This window comes from Notolepis coatsorum (genome assembly GCF_963971535.1).
Source record: "Notolepis coatsorum genome assembly, chromosome: 1".
NCBI classification, from domain to species: Eukaryota; Metazoa; Chordata; class Actinopteri; order Aulopiformes; family Paralepididae; genus Notolepis; species Notolepis coatsorum.
This window is the reverse complement of record NC_140165.1, coordinates 73,513,327-73,527,479: the sequence shown is the minus strand read 5'-3', so window position 1 is coordinate 73,527,479 and position 14,153 is coordinate 73,513,327. Positions and strand designations below refer to the sequence as shown.

The following is a 14,153-nucleotide window of genomic DNA, read 5'->3' as shown; positions in this document are numbered from 1 at the left end:
CCGCTCTACCTCCTGAGCCACTGTCTCTAGACCAGCTCTACCTCCTGAGCCACTGTCTCTAGACCAGCTCTACCACCTGAGCCACTGTCTCTAGACCAGCTCTACCTCCTGAGACACTGTCTCTAGACCAGCTCTACCTCCTGAGCCACTGTCTCTAGACCACTCTACCTCCTGAGCCACTGTCTCTAGACCGCTCTACCTCCTGAGACACTGTCTCTAGACCAGCTCTACCTCCTGAGACACTGTCTCTAGACCGCTCTACCTCCTGAGCCACTGTCTCTAGACCAGCTCTATCTCCTGAGCCACTGTCTCTAGACCAGCTCTACCTCCTGAGCCACTGTCTCTAGACCGCTCTACCTCCTGAGCCACTGTCTCTAGACCAGCTCTACCTCCTGAGACACTGTCTCTAGACTGCTCTACCTCCTGAGACACTGTCTCTAGACCAGCTCTACCTCCTGAGACACTGTCTCTAGACCAGCTCTACCTCCTGAGACACTGTCTCTAGACCAGCTCTACCTCCTGAGCCACTGTCTCTAGACCAGCTCTACCTCCTGAGCCACTGTCTCTAGACCGCTCTACCTCCTGAGCCACTGTCTCTAGACCAGCTCTACCTCCTGAGCCACTGTCTCTAGACCAGCTCTACCTCCTGAGACACTGTCTCTAGACCAGCTCTACCTCCTGAGCCACTGTCTCTAGACCAGCTCTACCTCCTGAGCCACTGTCTCTAGACCGCTCTACCTCCTGAGACACTGTCTCTAGACCGCTCTACCTCCTGAGACACTGTCTCTAGACCAGCTCTACCTCCTGAGACACTGTCTCTAGACCAGCTCTACCTCCTGAGCCACTGTCTCTAGACCAGCTCTACCTCCTGAGCCACTGTCTCTAGACCACTCTACCTCCTGAGCCACTGTCTCTAGACCAGCTCTACATCATGAGCCACTGTCTCTAGACCGCTCTACCTCCTGAGCCACTGTCTCTAGACCGCTCTACCTCCTGAGACACTGTCTCTAGACCAGCTCTACCTCCTGAGCCACTGTCTCTAGACCGCTCTACCTCCTGAGACACTGTCTCTAGACCAGCTCTACCTCCTGAGCCACTGTCTCTAGACCAGCTCTACCTCCTGAGCCACTGTCTCTAGACCGCTCTACCTCCTGAGCCACTGTCTCTAGACCGCTCTACCTCCTGAGACACTGTATCTAGACCGCTCTACCTCCTGAGCCACTGTCTCTAGACCGCTCTACATCCTGAGCCACTGTCTCTAGACCAGCTCTACCTCCTGAGACACTGTCTCTAGACCGCTCTACCTCCTGAGACACTGTCTCTAGACCGCTCTACCTCCTGAGCCACTGTCTCTAGACCGCTCTACCTCCTGAGCCACTGTATCTAGACCGCTCTACCTCCTGAGACACTGTCTCTAGACCGCTCTACCTCCTGAGACACTGTCTCTAGACCAGCTCTACCTCCTGAGCCACTGTCTCTAGACCGCTCTACCTCCTGAGCCACTGTCTCTAGACCAGCTCTACCCCCTGAGCCACTGTCTCTAGACCGCTCTACCTCCTGAGCCACTGTCTCTAGACCGCTCTACCTCCTGAGACACTGTCTCTAGACCGCTCTACCTCCTGAGACACTGTCTCTAGACCGCTCTACCTCCTGAGCCACTGTCTCTAGACCGCTCTACCTCCTGAGACACTGTCTCTAGACCGCTCTACCTCCTGAGCCACTGTCTCTAGACCACTCTACCTCCTGAGCCACTGTCTCTAGACCAGCTCTACCTCCTGAGCCACTGTCTCTAGACCAGCTCTACCTCCTGAGCCACTGTCTCTAGACCGCTCTACATCATGAGCCACTGTCTCTAGACCGCTCTACATCCTGAGCCACTGTCTCTAGACCGCTCTACCTCCTGAGCCACTGTCTCTAGACCGCTCTACCTCCTGAGACACTGTCTCTAGACCGCTCTACCTCCTGAGCCACTGTCTCTAGACCAGCTCTACCTCCTGAGCCACTGTCTCTAGACCAGCTCTACATCCTGAGCCACTGTCTCTAGACCACTCTACCTCCTGAGCCACTGTCTCTAGACCAGCTCTATCTCCTGAGACACTGTCTCTAGACCGCTCTACCTCCTGAGCCACTGTCTCTAGACCGCTCTACCTCCTGAGCCACTGTCTCTAGACCGCTCTACCTCCTGAGCCACTGTCTCTAGACCGCTCTACCTCCTGAGCCACTGTCTCTAGACCAGCTCTACCTCCTGAGCCACTGTCTCTAGACCGCTCTACCTCCTGAGCCACTGTGCTGTTATCCTGTAGTCCGTGTATCCACAGGGGCAGCATTACCTGCACGCGGATCTCTGCCTCAATCTCTTTCCTTTTTTCCTCCTTGACCAGCTCGGCTTCATGCCTCTGGCTGTAGTTGCTCGACTCCTCACGGTTCTGCCACACATCTGATGATAAAAGACACGTTCAGTTGAGGTCAGGGAGGCAGCGACACAAACTCTTCACTGCCGATGCCCATTCTAACCCTAACCCTAACCTTTAAGCACCGTCAGATAGGGGGAACCATTCTACGGTAAATCCTAACCTTTGTCGTATATTCTATACATTTCTAAGGTTATTTACAGTGCATTGAGGTTGCCAACTAGAGGGAGAGAAGGAGAATGGTTCCTCTCATCTGACTTCAAATATAGCCAGTAGAGAAATAAACTGTGCAGCCAGACAATAGAGCTATAGTTAAAACTCATGATTTATTTGCCTCTGGGCTCAGAGTGAAATTAAATGTTGTTGTTTACATACAGGGATCATTTCATAGTACATCAAAAATTATTGATAAGGTTTGCACATCAAACCCAGTCTGTACATAAAACAGTAGTCATGTTTATCAAATGAAGAGAGAATCTACTGAGCATTTCACATGAGTAAACCTGGTCAACAGATAGGGATCTGTACATGTTACACTAAACTAAACAACAGTGGTTTTTCCATGATTTACTCACATGCAAGACAACAGCATTCTCTGGATGCTTAACAATGAGTTTTCCTTTTTATACTCAAAATGATGTCACAAGTTGACTTGATTCATAGCCAATCAGTTATATTATATATATATATATATATGGCGTTCTGTTCCAATTGGTTCTTGATTCTAAAAACAGGCTTTCTTCTGTTTCTTGGGTTCCAATCAGGTTTGTCTTCTGGGGGCCGTCCGCCCCCTCCTTTGGGCTGTGGTCTTCTCAGTTGGACAGAGGGGTAATTCCCATAAACTTTTACAAAGTATTTCCAGTGTATATGAATTACACTCTTCCAGTATTATCACAGTTTTACTCTTTTGTTTACCTTTTGATACCAAATTGCATACTCAGGTGACATTCTAAATGACATTTAAATCCTTTTATCAAATAAGTCAGTTTAATTAATATAATCTTGTTTGTGCTGGTCTGCCCTCGTTCAGACCAGCTGTCCTCTTGACTCCTACGGGGGGTGTGAGGTACATTAACATAAAGTCAACTTGAGGTTCCCACTCTGTGCGTGGGAAGATCTAATCATTCTAGTCATATGTACTTAAGGCATTATTTGTATTTAACCATTATTACAGATATTTGCAGTTTTCAGTGATGATGTAACAGTGCGTTTTGTCTCTAATCTATAATTGTTTCATTTAGCCTTCTGCTTTTTGGTGCAACTGTCCCTGTGGAAAGGTGTTGTTTGTTCTATAGATTAGCCATTGCTTGAGTGGGGGTTGAGTGACTGTTCCTTCTGTTCTAAGTAGTTAAGTACATCTGTTTGTGTGGGGGTTTGTTGACTGTCTCCTGAATACAGTTCAACACAGCAGGGGTTTCATAGGGGCTCAAACAGTTTTACCTGTTTCCTGTCACGCTAGTATCACTCCTTATGGCACACCAGACTTTTGCATTGTGGTTTTCTAATTATACACACATATGGATTATAAAATACACAGTCAATGTTACCACACCTTTAAGCATTGTGAGATACGGGGAACCATTCTACTGTAACTCCTAACCTTTAAGCATCGTCAGATAGGGGGGACCATTCTAACTCCTAACCTTTAAGCATCGTCAGATAGGGGGAACCATTCTACTGTAACTCTTAACCTTTAACACATTGGGCACCAGCCATTAGACGGGTCCCGTTGTAGCAATGCCACGCTTTAAAAGATAGGAGTGCGTACCTTGTTTGTAGAGCTATAGTATGAGGTTTTTTATGGAGCTTACCCACAAAGGTCTTGTGTCCCACTTCCAAATCAGACAGGAGAGCAGAGGGCAGCATCTTCAACCCTGCCTCCTCCTCCCCCTGTGGTTCAGTAGAAGGTTACGCCGGTCCATCTAAACACGCACTGCATTGCAATCTCTACCTGATCACAGTATGGTTGATTCGATTGAGCTAAATCCTCTTATTTAGTAATAGTAGTATTAGTCGTTTTTGTATTCAGTCATCACACACAATACAATATGCAATATGCAGACTGTCAACAGTCTTTGATTTTGGCAGTGACAGAAAAGGTACAGGCTGAAGCATAACACTTATACATGCCTGTCCTGTATTCTTAAGCCTCCAAAACGGAAACCAAAAAATTTACAAAATACAACTTATTCAGATTTGTAACCTTCAATAATATCTATACAAACCATTTTTTGGATAAGCAAAAGCAAATGACTAATTCTTAAATGTATATCAGCATTGTTCCACAAGTTAACCTCAACAATAGAAATACATCTCCTTGTAATCCCTTTCTTAGCTTTTTGAACAGTAAACTTACAAACGTCTCTCAAATCATATTTGCTTTCCTGTATTGGGAAAAAAATAAAATGTATAATAAACCAAATCATTACATTTCATAACTTTATAAACAGTGGATTTGTGTGGTCATAGTAATCAGCCTTATAAATGCTTTAGATCTTTATATTGTTCAGAATTCATAATACAACATAATACATAATACAAACATGATTGAAAACAACACAATTCCAGAACAACCCACCTCTTCTCCTCCCTTCCCTTTGTCCTTTCCTTTCTTTCCTTGTTCCTTCTTCTCTTCTTTGCCCTTTGGTTTGTTGTTGACGTCCTCCTCCTCCTCCTTTGCAGCTAATTCCTCCATTAACTGAAACAAAGGATAGTTGCATCACTGTCATTTAATGATCACCTGTCGATTTGATTGACTGATTATTTTTTATACATCTTTGCCTACCAAGATGTCTGCGATGATAATGTAATACAGATTTGAACTACTGTACAAGCAGGCTGTGAACTATAGTTTGACTGTGTGATGGGAGATAGATGCTGTACTGTACCTCCTGGGGGGTTTTCTCTGCGAAGAGAAGAGTGGAGCCTCCGGCCTCTTGCTCTGGGTAGTCTGGAAAAGATCCTGTTGCATCACTAGAAGTCAAACGTGCAGGAAAGAATGATACATTATATAACCATCAACGTATCAGCACTTTGTGCCCCTGTGGCTGTTAAAGCACTTTATAAATTAAGTTGGATTGGATGGATTGGATTGGACCATCAACATATTTTAATCAAAATCACCCTGATTGGGGAAATGCTCTGTGTAAAAAGAGGACTAGCAGACTACAGACTACAGAGAGTGGCACGTTCAGCCGAACGCACAATTGGAGGGGGGCTCCCCACTCTCCAGAACATTTACAACAAGCGGTGCAGGGGTAAGGCTAAGAGAATTATCAAGGACTCCAGCCACCCAAACAACTGCCTCTTTGAACTGCTGCGGTCAGGCAAGCGATACCGGAGTCTCATGGCAAGCACAGAAAGACTCAGAAGAAGCTTCTATCCCCAGGCCATCAGGTTGCTCAACGAACAATAACACTATGCAACAACCATCAAATGCACTCACAACACACACATCTGTGAGGTTTTGTCCGCTGCTCACCTACTCGCTCTGTTCCTTTAAGCCTACTCGCTCTGTTCCTTTAAGTTTTCAGTTAATTAATTGCATTCTCCTCTTCACACGCTTCTTCCTGTAGACGCCGTTTGATTGGTGCTTCCCCAACCACACGCTTGTCAATCTCATCCCGCAGCTGTCACAGCTTGTCATTAAGCATTCCTTTTGATTATATATACCCCGATTCCCCATCAAGTGTTGTTGGATCGTTTTGATATATTATCAGCATTTGCCGTTCCTTCCTTGCCTGCTGTTTTCCCTGTGCTTTGCCTCCCAGGACACTCAAGAAGTATTCCGCTTGGACAACCCGTTCCCCGTAACGACGCGCTCGCCCTGTTTGATCCTGCTCTCTTTACGCACAGCGCCTGGGTGAGTTTTGCAAGACAGTCTTTTGTCCCTATCGTTTTTCGTGTGTGTAGACACTGAGGAGATCCTGCTTTTTGTTCGGTCTGTCACTCACCCTGTGCCTGCTTTTTGGATTGTTCATTTGGGATAATATTTGCTTGAACTTTGCTCACTGTGTGTATTCACACCGAAGATATTATCACTTGGATTATTATTGGGACATCGCTCACTGTGTGTATTCGCACCGAAGATTCTATCACTTGGATTGTTGTTGGGACATTGCTCACAGTGTGTATTTACACCGAAGATTCAGTCACTTGGATTACCTGTTTTGGGACAAGTCACTTCTCCTGTCACCTGTTCTGTTCCCAACTGTACTCTGAGCTAACCCGCTCTCTCTCTCTCTCTCTCTGTCCCGTTACCACCTCGGAGAGCTGCCGAGAGGATTCTGCAGAGCGGCTCTGACGTCACTGTCAGATTCCTCAGACGAACCTTCCCGGGAGAAGCTGCAGAGCAGCAACATTCTTCTAATGCTTGTATCCCAGTCTTTGTTTGTTTTCAACAAAGTTCTTGCTGCTATTTTGTGAAATAAAACAAGCCCTAGTTTTTGGCAACTCTGAAACAACTCTCTTTGTGTCGTTAGCGTTTGGGGTCGGTGTCAAACCATAACATTACGATCCAACCAATATGACGACCCCAGCCGACACAGAGAGAGTCAGAACAGCACTAGCTGGTCAGATCGAGTTGACCAAGGATCACAGTCACCAACTAGAGAGGGCTGCGGCTGCGGTGCATGAACTCAGGGAACAGGTCCAGCCTATTCAAGGGTCCCTGGCCGCTCTGGCAGGACAACAGTCAAGTATACTCCTTCATCTTCACACGCTGAGCGACACCGTTAACGCTTTACTTGTACCCCCACTTCCTTCAGGAGCATTGGCAGGAGCATCCCCCGCAGCCCCAGCAGGCCCCGCGCTTCCCGATCCCGCACCTCGGGAACCCCGTCTCTCCGTCCCACGGCTGTTCGACGGCAATCCCGAGGAGTGTGCCACATTCATCATGCAATGTGAGTTGGTTTTCCGTCATCAACCCAGTCGATTCACTTCAGAAGGAGCCCGAGTGGCCTATATGACAAACTTGCTCTCAGGCCGGGCAGCCCAGTGGGTCACTTCCTCCTGGGCAATGGATGCAGATTTTTGTTTCTCCTATCCAGACTTCGTGGCTGAGCTCCGCAGGGTGTTCCACCATCCAGCCCGTGGTCTGGACCCTGGAGCCCGGTTGAGTACCTTCCGACAGGGGAGCGGCGGGGTAACAGACTACGTCCTGGAGTTTCGACTGGCGGCGGTGGAGAGTGGTTGGAACGACCCAGCACTTCGCCTAACCTTCATGAGGGGGCTCAGTGACGCAGTCAGGGACCAGCTCGCGACCCGGGAGGAGCCTGACTCCCTCGAGGACCTGTTCAGCCTCGCCATTCGCATCGACGGACGCCTCCAGGAGAGAAGGCGTGAGAGGACCCGACAGGTACCTCCTGAGGGACTCCGGACCCCCCGTACTCATGACGTTACTGCTGGTCGCCCTGCCCTCAACACGACTGGTGGTAGCTTACCCTACCGTTCGGTTCGCGAGGAGGAACCCATGCAGCTGGGACGCTCTCATCTGAGCCAGGCTGAACGTGAGGCGAGGTACAGGTCCGGTCTCTGCCTCTACTGCGGTCGGGAGGGACACCGAATCGCCAACTGCCGCCACCCGGCCAAAAGACCAGGCTCGCCGAGACCCCGGGAAATCCTGGTGAGCCGTTTTTCTCATTCCCAGAGCCGCGCACCACCTGGCCATCTGATGAGCGTCACCCTGGCCTGGGCGGACCAACGGGCCACGGTGGAGGCACTCATCGACTCTGGGGCAGACGAGAGTTTCCTCGACTTCGAGTTTGCTACCCGGGCCAACATTCCACTTGAGGACCTAGTGAGGCCTTTGGAGATCTTCGCATTGGACCAACACCGCCTGGCCGACATCTCTCAACGCACCTGCCCAGTCGTGCTGACCATCGCTGGGAACCACGTTGAGAGAATCCAGTTCCTTATCACCCGATCCCCTCTTGTCCCGGTGGTCCTGGGTAGGCCCTGGCTCGCGCTGCACGAGCCCCACATCGCCTGGTCCTCCGGTACCATCAAGGGCTGGAGCTCCTCCTGTCACGGCCAGTGTCTACAGGCGGCGTCCTGTCCCCCGCCCCGGAGGCCCGCTGGTGAGTCGCCTCCGGACTCTTCATCCATACCCCCCGAGTACCACGACCTCTTGGAGGTTTTCAGTAAGTCCAGGGCTCAGGCCCTTCCACCCCACCGTCCTTACGACTGCGCCATCGACCTCCGCCAAGGGGCTCCCCTTCCCGGCAGCCGCCTCTACAGTCTGACCGTTCCGGAGAAGAAGGCGATGGATCAGTACATCTCTGAGTCCTTGGAAGCAGGACTCATTCGGCCTTCCTCCTCCCCGGTGGTGGCCGGTTTCTTCTTTGTTGGGAAGAAGGACGGGGACCTTCGACCCTGCATCGACTATCGCCAGCTCAACGAGATCACCATCAAGAACAAGTACCCTCTTCCTCTCATGAACTCCACCTTCGAACCTCTCACCCAGGCTACCGTCTTTACCAAGCTGGACCTCCGGAGTGCCTACCATCTTGTCCGTATCCGTGAGGGCGATGAATGGAAGACCGCCTTCAAGACCCCCAGGGGCCACTACGAGTACCTGGTGATGCCGTTCGGCCTCACCAACGCCCCGGCGGTATTCCAGGCGCTCATGAACGACGTCCTTCGTGACATGCTGGAGGTGTTTGTGGTGGTGTACCTGGACGACATCCTCATCTTCTCCAAGACCCTCGAGGAGCACATCCAGCATGTCCGCCGTGTGCTGGAGCGCCTCCTCCATAATCGGCTCTTCGTCAAGGCGGAGAAGTGCCGTTTCCACTCCGACTCCGTCGACTACCTGGGCTTCATCGTGGAGAAGGGCTTGACCCGAGCGGATCCTCGCAAGATCCAAGCTGTGGAGGAATGGCCTGAACCCACCACTCGGAAGGAGTTACAGAGTTTCCTCGGGTTCGCCAACTTCTACCGAAGGTTCATCCGGAACTACAGTCAAGTGGCGGAGCCACTTACCAGACTGACCTCTCACGCCCTGCCGTTCGACTGGTCCCCAGCAGCATGTGCTGCGTTCCGCTCCCTCAAGAAGAGGTTCACTTCCGCCCCGATCTTGCTCCACCCTGACCCAAAGAGACAGTTCATCGTTGAGGTGGACGCCTCGGATACTGGACTGGGGGCTGTCTTATCCCAGCGTTCGGCAACGGACCAGAAGGTACATCCTTGCGCCTTCTACTCGCGTCGATTCCTCCCTGCCGAGAGGAACTACGACACCGGCAATCGGGAGCTGCTGGCGGTCGTGGCTGCTTTGGAGGAGTGGCGTCATTGGCTTGAGGGGGCCGAGGAGCCATTTACCATCTGGACGGACCACAAGAACCTGACGTTCATCCGCGCTTCCAAGCGCCTCAACGGTCGGCAGGCGAGATGGGCCAGCTTCCTCAGTTGGTTCGACTTCTCGCTGACTTTTCGTCCTGGTTCCCGCAACACGAAGGCCGACTCCCTGTCCCGGTTACACTCCAAGGGGGCTCCACCCTCTGAGGACCCGACTCCCATCCTCCCGGAGGCCAGGGTGGTTGGAGCCATCACCTTGGGCATCGAGGGGGTGGTTAGACGTGCCCTACGCTTCCAGCGTGCTCCAAGCAACGTTCTGATTCATCGTCTCTTCGTCCCCAACTCTGTCCGGTCCCGGGTGCTGCTGTGGGGCCATACCAGCCGGTTCGCCTGCCACCCGGGCGTTCATCGCACGTTCTCCTTCCTGGCTCGTCGTTTCTGGTGGCCCACCATGCGGAACGACGTCAAGGAGTTCGTATTGGCCTGCGCGGTCTGTGCCCGCAGCAAGGCCTCGCACCAGGCACCCTCCGGGCTGTTACAGCCACTTCCCGTTCCGAGCCGTCCTTGGTCACATGTGGCGCTAGACTTCGTCACAGGTCTTCCCTCCTCCCAGGGGAACACTTGCCTTCTGACCGTGGTGGATCGATTCAGCAAGGGGGTTCACCTCGTGGCCCTTTCCAAGCTTCCCTCGGCGGCCGAGACGGCGGACCTCCTGACTCACCACGTGTTCCGCCTTCATGGTTTTCCCCAGGACATCGTCTCTGACCGGGGGCCCCAGTTCACCTCCCAGGTATGGCAGGCTTTTTGCAAGGAATTGGGGGCGACGGTCAGTCTTTCCTCTGGTTATCATCCCCAGACTAACGGACAAACGGAGAGGATGAACCAGAGCGTGGAGTCTGCTCTTCGGTGTGTGTGGCAGCCGAGAGACCAGCTTCCTGGAGCCGTTTCCTTCCCTGGGTCGAGTACTCCATCAACTCCATGGTCAGTTCCGCCACCGGCCTCTCACCATTTGAGGTTTCCCTGGGCTACCAACCCCCTCTTTTCCCCGCACAGGAGACGGAGGTGGCAGTTCCCTCCGTGCAGGTCCACCTCGACCGCTGCCGACGGGTCTGGGAGATCACCAGGACCGCGCTGCTCCGGACATCTGAGCGCGCCTGTCGTGGGGCCGACCGGCGCCGGGTTCCTGCGCCGACTTACCACCCTGGGCAGAGGGTGTGGCTTTCCGCGAAGGACCTCCCGCTTCGGTCCTCGGCCAAGAAGCTTAACCCCCGTTTCGTCGGACCTTTCGAGGTTCTGAAGGTACTCAGTCCGGCGGCTCTGCGTCTGAAACATCCTGCGTCCATGCACATTCACCCCGTTTTCCATGTCTCCCGGGTTAAGCCTGTCTCCCTCAGTCCCCTGATGCCTCCAGCTCCTGATCCTCCGCCTCCCGAGATGGTGGATGGTCACCCCCAGTGGCAGGTCCGCCGGTTGATGGGCGTTCGACGGCGGGGTCGGGGGTTCCAGTACCTGGTGGACTGGGAGGGTTACGGCCCGGAGGAGCGGAGCTGGGTCTCCCGACAGCTCATCGTGGATCCCGGCCTGATCACGGACTTCCATCGTGCCCATCCGGACGAGCCAGGTCGGCCTGGTCGCCGGGTGGCTCCCGTGGAGGGGGGGGTACTGTGAGGTTTTGTCCGCTGCTCACCTACTCGCTCTGTTCCTTTAAGCCTACTCGCTCTGTTCCTTTAAGTTTTCAGTTAATTAATTGCATTCTCCTCTTCACACGCTTCTTCCTGTAGACGCCGTTTGATTGGTGCTTCCCCAACCACACGCTTGTCAATCTCATCCTGCAGCTGTCACAGCTTGTCATTAAGCATTCCTTTTGATTATATATACCCCAATTCCCCATCAAGTGTTGTTGGATCGTTTTGATATATTATCAGCATTTGCCGTTCCTTCCTTGCCTGCTGTTTTCCCTGTGCTTTGCCTCCCAGGACACTCAAGAAGTATTCCGCTTGGACAACCCGTTCCCCGTAACGACGCGCTCGCCCTGTTTGATCCTGCTCTCTTTACGCACAGCGCCTGGGTGAGTTTTGCAAGACAGTCTTTTGTCCCTATCGTTTTTCGTGTGTGTAGACACTGAAGAGATCCTGCTTTTTGTTCGGTCTGTCACTCACCCTGTGCCTGCTTTTTGGATTGTTCATTTGGGATAATATTTGCTTGAACTTATTATTATTGGGACATCGCTCACTGTGTGTATTCGCACCGAAGATTCTATCACTTGGATTGTTGTTGGGACATTGCTCACAGTGTGTATTTACACCGAAGATTCAGTCACTTGGATTACCTGTTTTGGGACAAGTCACTTCTCCTGTCACCTGTTCTGTTCCCAACTGTACTCTGAGCTAACCCGCTCTCTCTCTCTCTCTCTCTCTGTCCCGTTACCACCTCGGAGAGCTGCCGAGAGGATTCTGCAGAGCGGCTCTGACGTCACTGTCAGATTCCTCAGACGAACCTTCCCGGGAGAAGCTGCAGAGCAGCAACATTCTTCTAATGCTTGTATCCCAGTCTTTGTTTGTTTTCAACCAAGTTCTTGCTGCTATTTTGTGAAATAAAACAAGCCCTAGTTTTTGGCAACTCTGAAACAACTCTCTTTGTGTCGTTAGCGTTTGGGGTCGGTGTCAAACCATAACAACATCCACACGCACACACTCACTTTAAACAAACAACACACTGCAGCACCCACTCTCCACACTTTAGAACACCTAAACACACTTTATATTTATTGGTAAAGGCTTTGCACTACAACCCATACCTCAGTACACCTTACTGTAAATTGTACCTAAATTGTACCTCATCCCATTTCTGCTTTGCACTATATAGTATATTGTATATTAGTATATTGCATAGTATATTGTATATTGTATGGTAACTCAGTTACTTCTATTCTGCATGTATATACTGAACACTGTGTCTACGTACGTGACTTCTATTTTTTACTTCTATTTTTACATGCTATACTATTTTATTTCATACTTATCTTTTGTCTAGCACAGTCTCTGGAGCGTAACAGAAAGAAGCATTTTGTATAAAAGTATTCTGTATGACAACTATTAAAGAAACTTGAACTTGAACTTGGACTACATTTTTTTTTTATTGTCAATGTCCATAAGGCAATTGCAGTGTATTTATTCTGCATATATCCCTCCTAGATACACATGGTAACTTACACTTGTGTATTTCACGAGATGTCAGAGCACACAGGGGGTCGCCCCACAGTTGCAGTTCCCCTGGAGCCTTTTGCTCAAGGGCACGTAGGCAGACTGTGGTCACCAGCCACCCTTCAGTCACTGACTCATCATTCTGCCAGTGCCTGGGATTCAAACCAGAAACCTTTCGGTCACTGGTCGGCCTCTGTTAACCTCTCTGTACGATCTTACCGACATGCAAAGAACCACTACCGGATCTGCTCTTGCATGCTCTCCTTCATGTCCGGCCCCTCCACATCTCGCAGGTTTCTGGTGATGGCCACCATGGACTCCTGGTATTCCTCCTCGTTCTCTCCCTGTTTACTCCGTCTGCGAGCTTTGGTAGCCTGGGCGGAGGTGGTGGCAGGGGCGGGCTGCTGCTGCTTTGGGTCCAAAGCCTGAGAGAAGACATTCATACAGCGTCTCTAGGATACAGTGTCTGTCTAACAATGTATACAAATGATGGAGAGTGCAAGACTGCGTGTTGATGGAACTTCAAGAGATTTATTTAAGAGATTTATTCGTCACATACATACACGAGACATGTAGTGAAATGAAGGTGGCCATGCCCGCCTTGATTGTGCAAAGAAATACAAATAAAATAGATAATAAATAGACATGATAAAAGGTACTAATATAAAATACTATACAATGCTAAGCTTACGAATGAAAGGTAATGAGTCCTATATACACTACTATACAATATGCTATACAATATACATTTATGCTATATGTAACTATACTAACTATACTATGCAAAAGCATACATTTATGTTTTTTAAAGAACTTTGTGAGTCTACGTTGACCACGCCCAGAGACAACCAGTGTCGTGTCTGTTTAACTCACCTGACACAACCAGTGTCACGTCTGTTTAACTCACCAGACACAACCAGTGTCACGTCTGTTTAACTCACCAGAGACAACCAGTGTCATGTCTGTTTAACTCACCAGACACAACCAGTGTCATGTCTGTTTAACTCACCAGACACAACCAGTGTCACGTCTGTTTAACTCACCAGAGACAACCAGTGTCACGTCTGTTTAACTCACCAGACACAACCAGTGTCACGTCTGTTTAACTCACCAGACACAACCAGTGTCACGTCTGTTTAACTCACCAGAGACAACCAGTGTCATGTCTGTTTAACTCACCAGAGACAACCAGCGTCACGTCTGTTTAACTCACCAGACACAACCAGTGTCACGTCTGTTTAACTCA

At 50.4% G+C, this 14,153-nt stretch overlaps 1 protein-coding gene across 1 annotated transcript in view; it reads right to left on the bottom strand.

The window, feature by feature from the left end:
- Positions 1-14,153, bottom strand: part of LOC311237645 (dynein regulatory complex protein 11-like) — a gene marked incomplete at both ends in the record, with an annotated part of 97,416 nt that overhangs the window by 66,846 nt on the left and 16,417 nt on the right. The window contains 5 exons of the mRNA XM_084325598.1: positions 2,331-2,437; positions 4,223-4,298; positions 4,990-5,109; positions 5,300-5,384; positions 13,148-13,332. Coding sequence (XP_084181724.1) covers positions 2,331-2,437; positions 4,223-4,298; positions 4,990-5,109; positions 5,300-5,384; positions 13,148-13,332 — 573 coding nt within the window. The remainder of the gene's footprint in view (positions 1-2,330; positions 2,438-4,222; positions 4,299-4,989; positions 5,110-5,299; positions 5,385-13,147; positions 13,333-14,153) is intronic.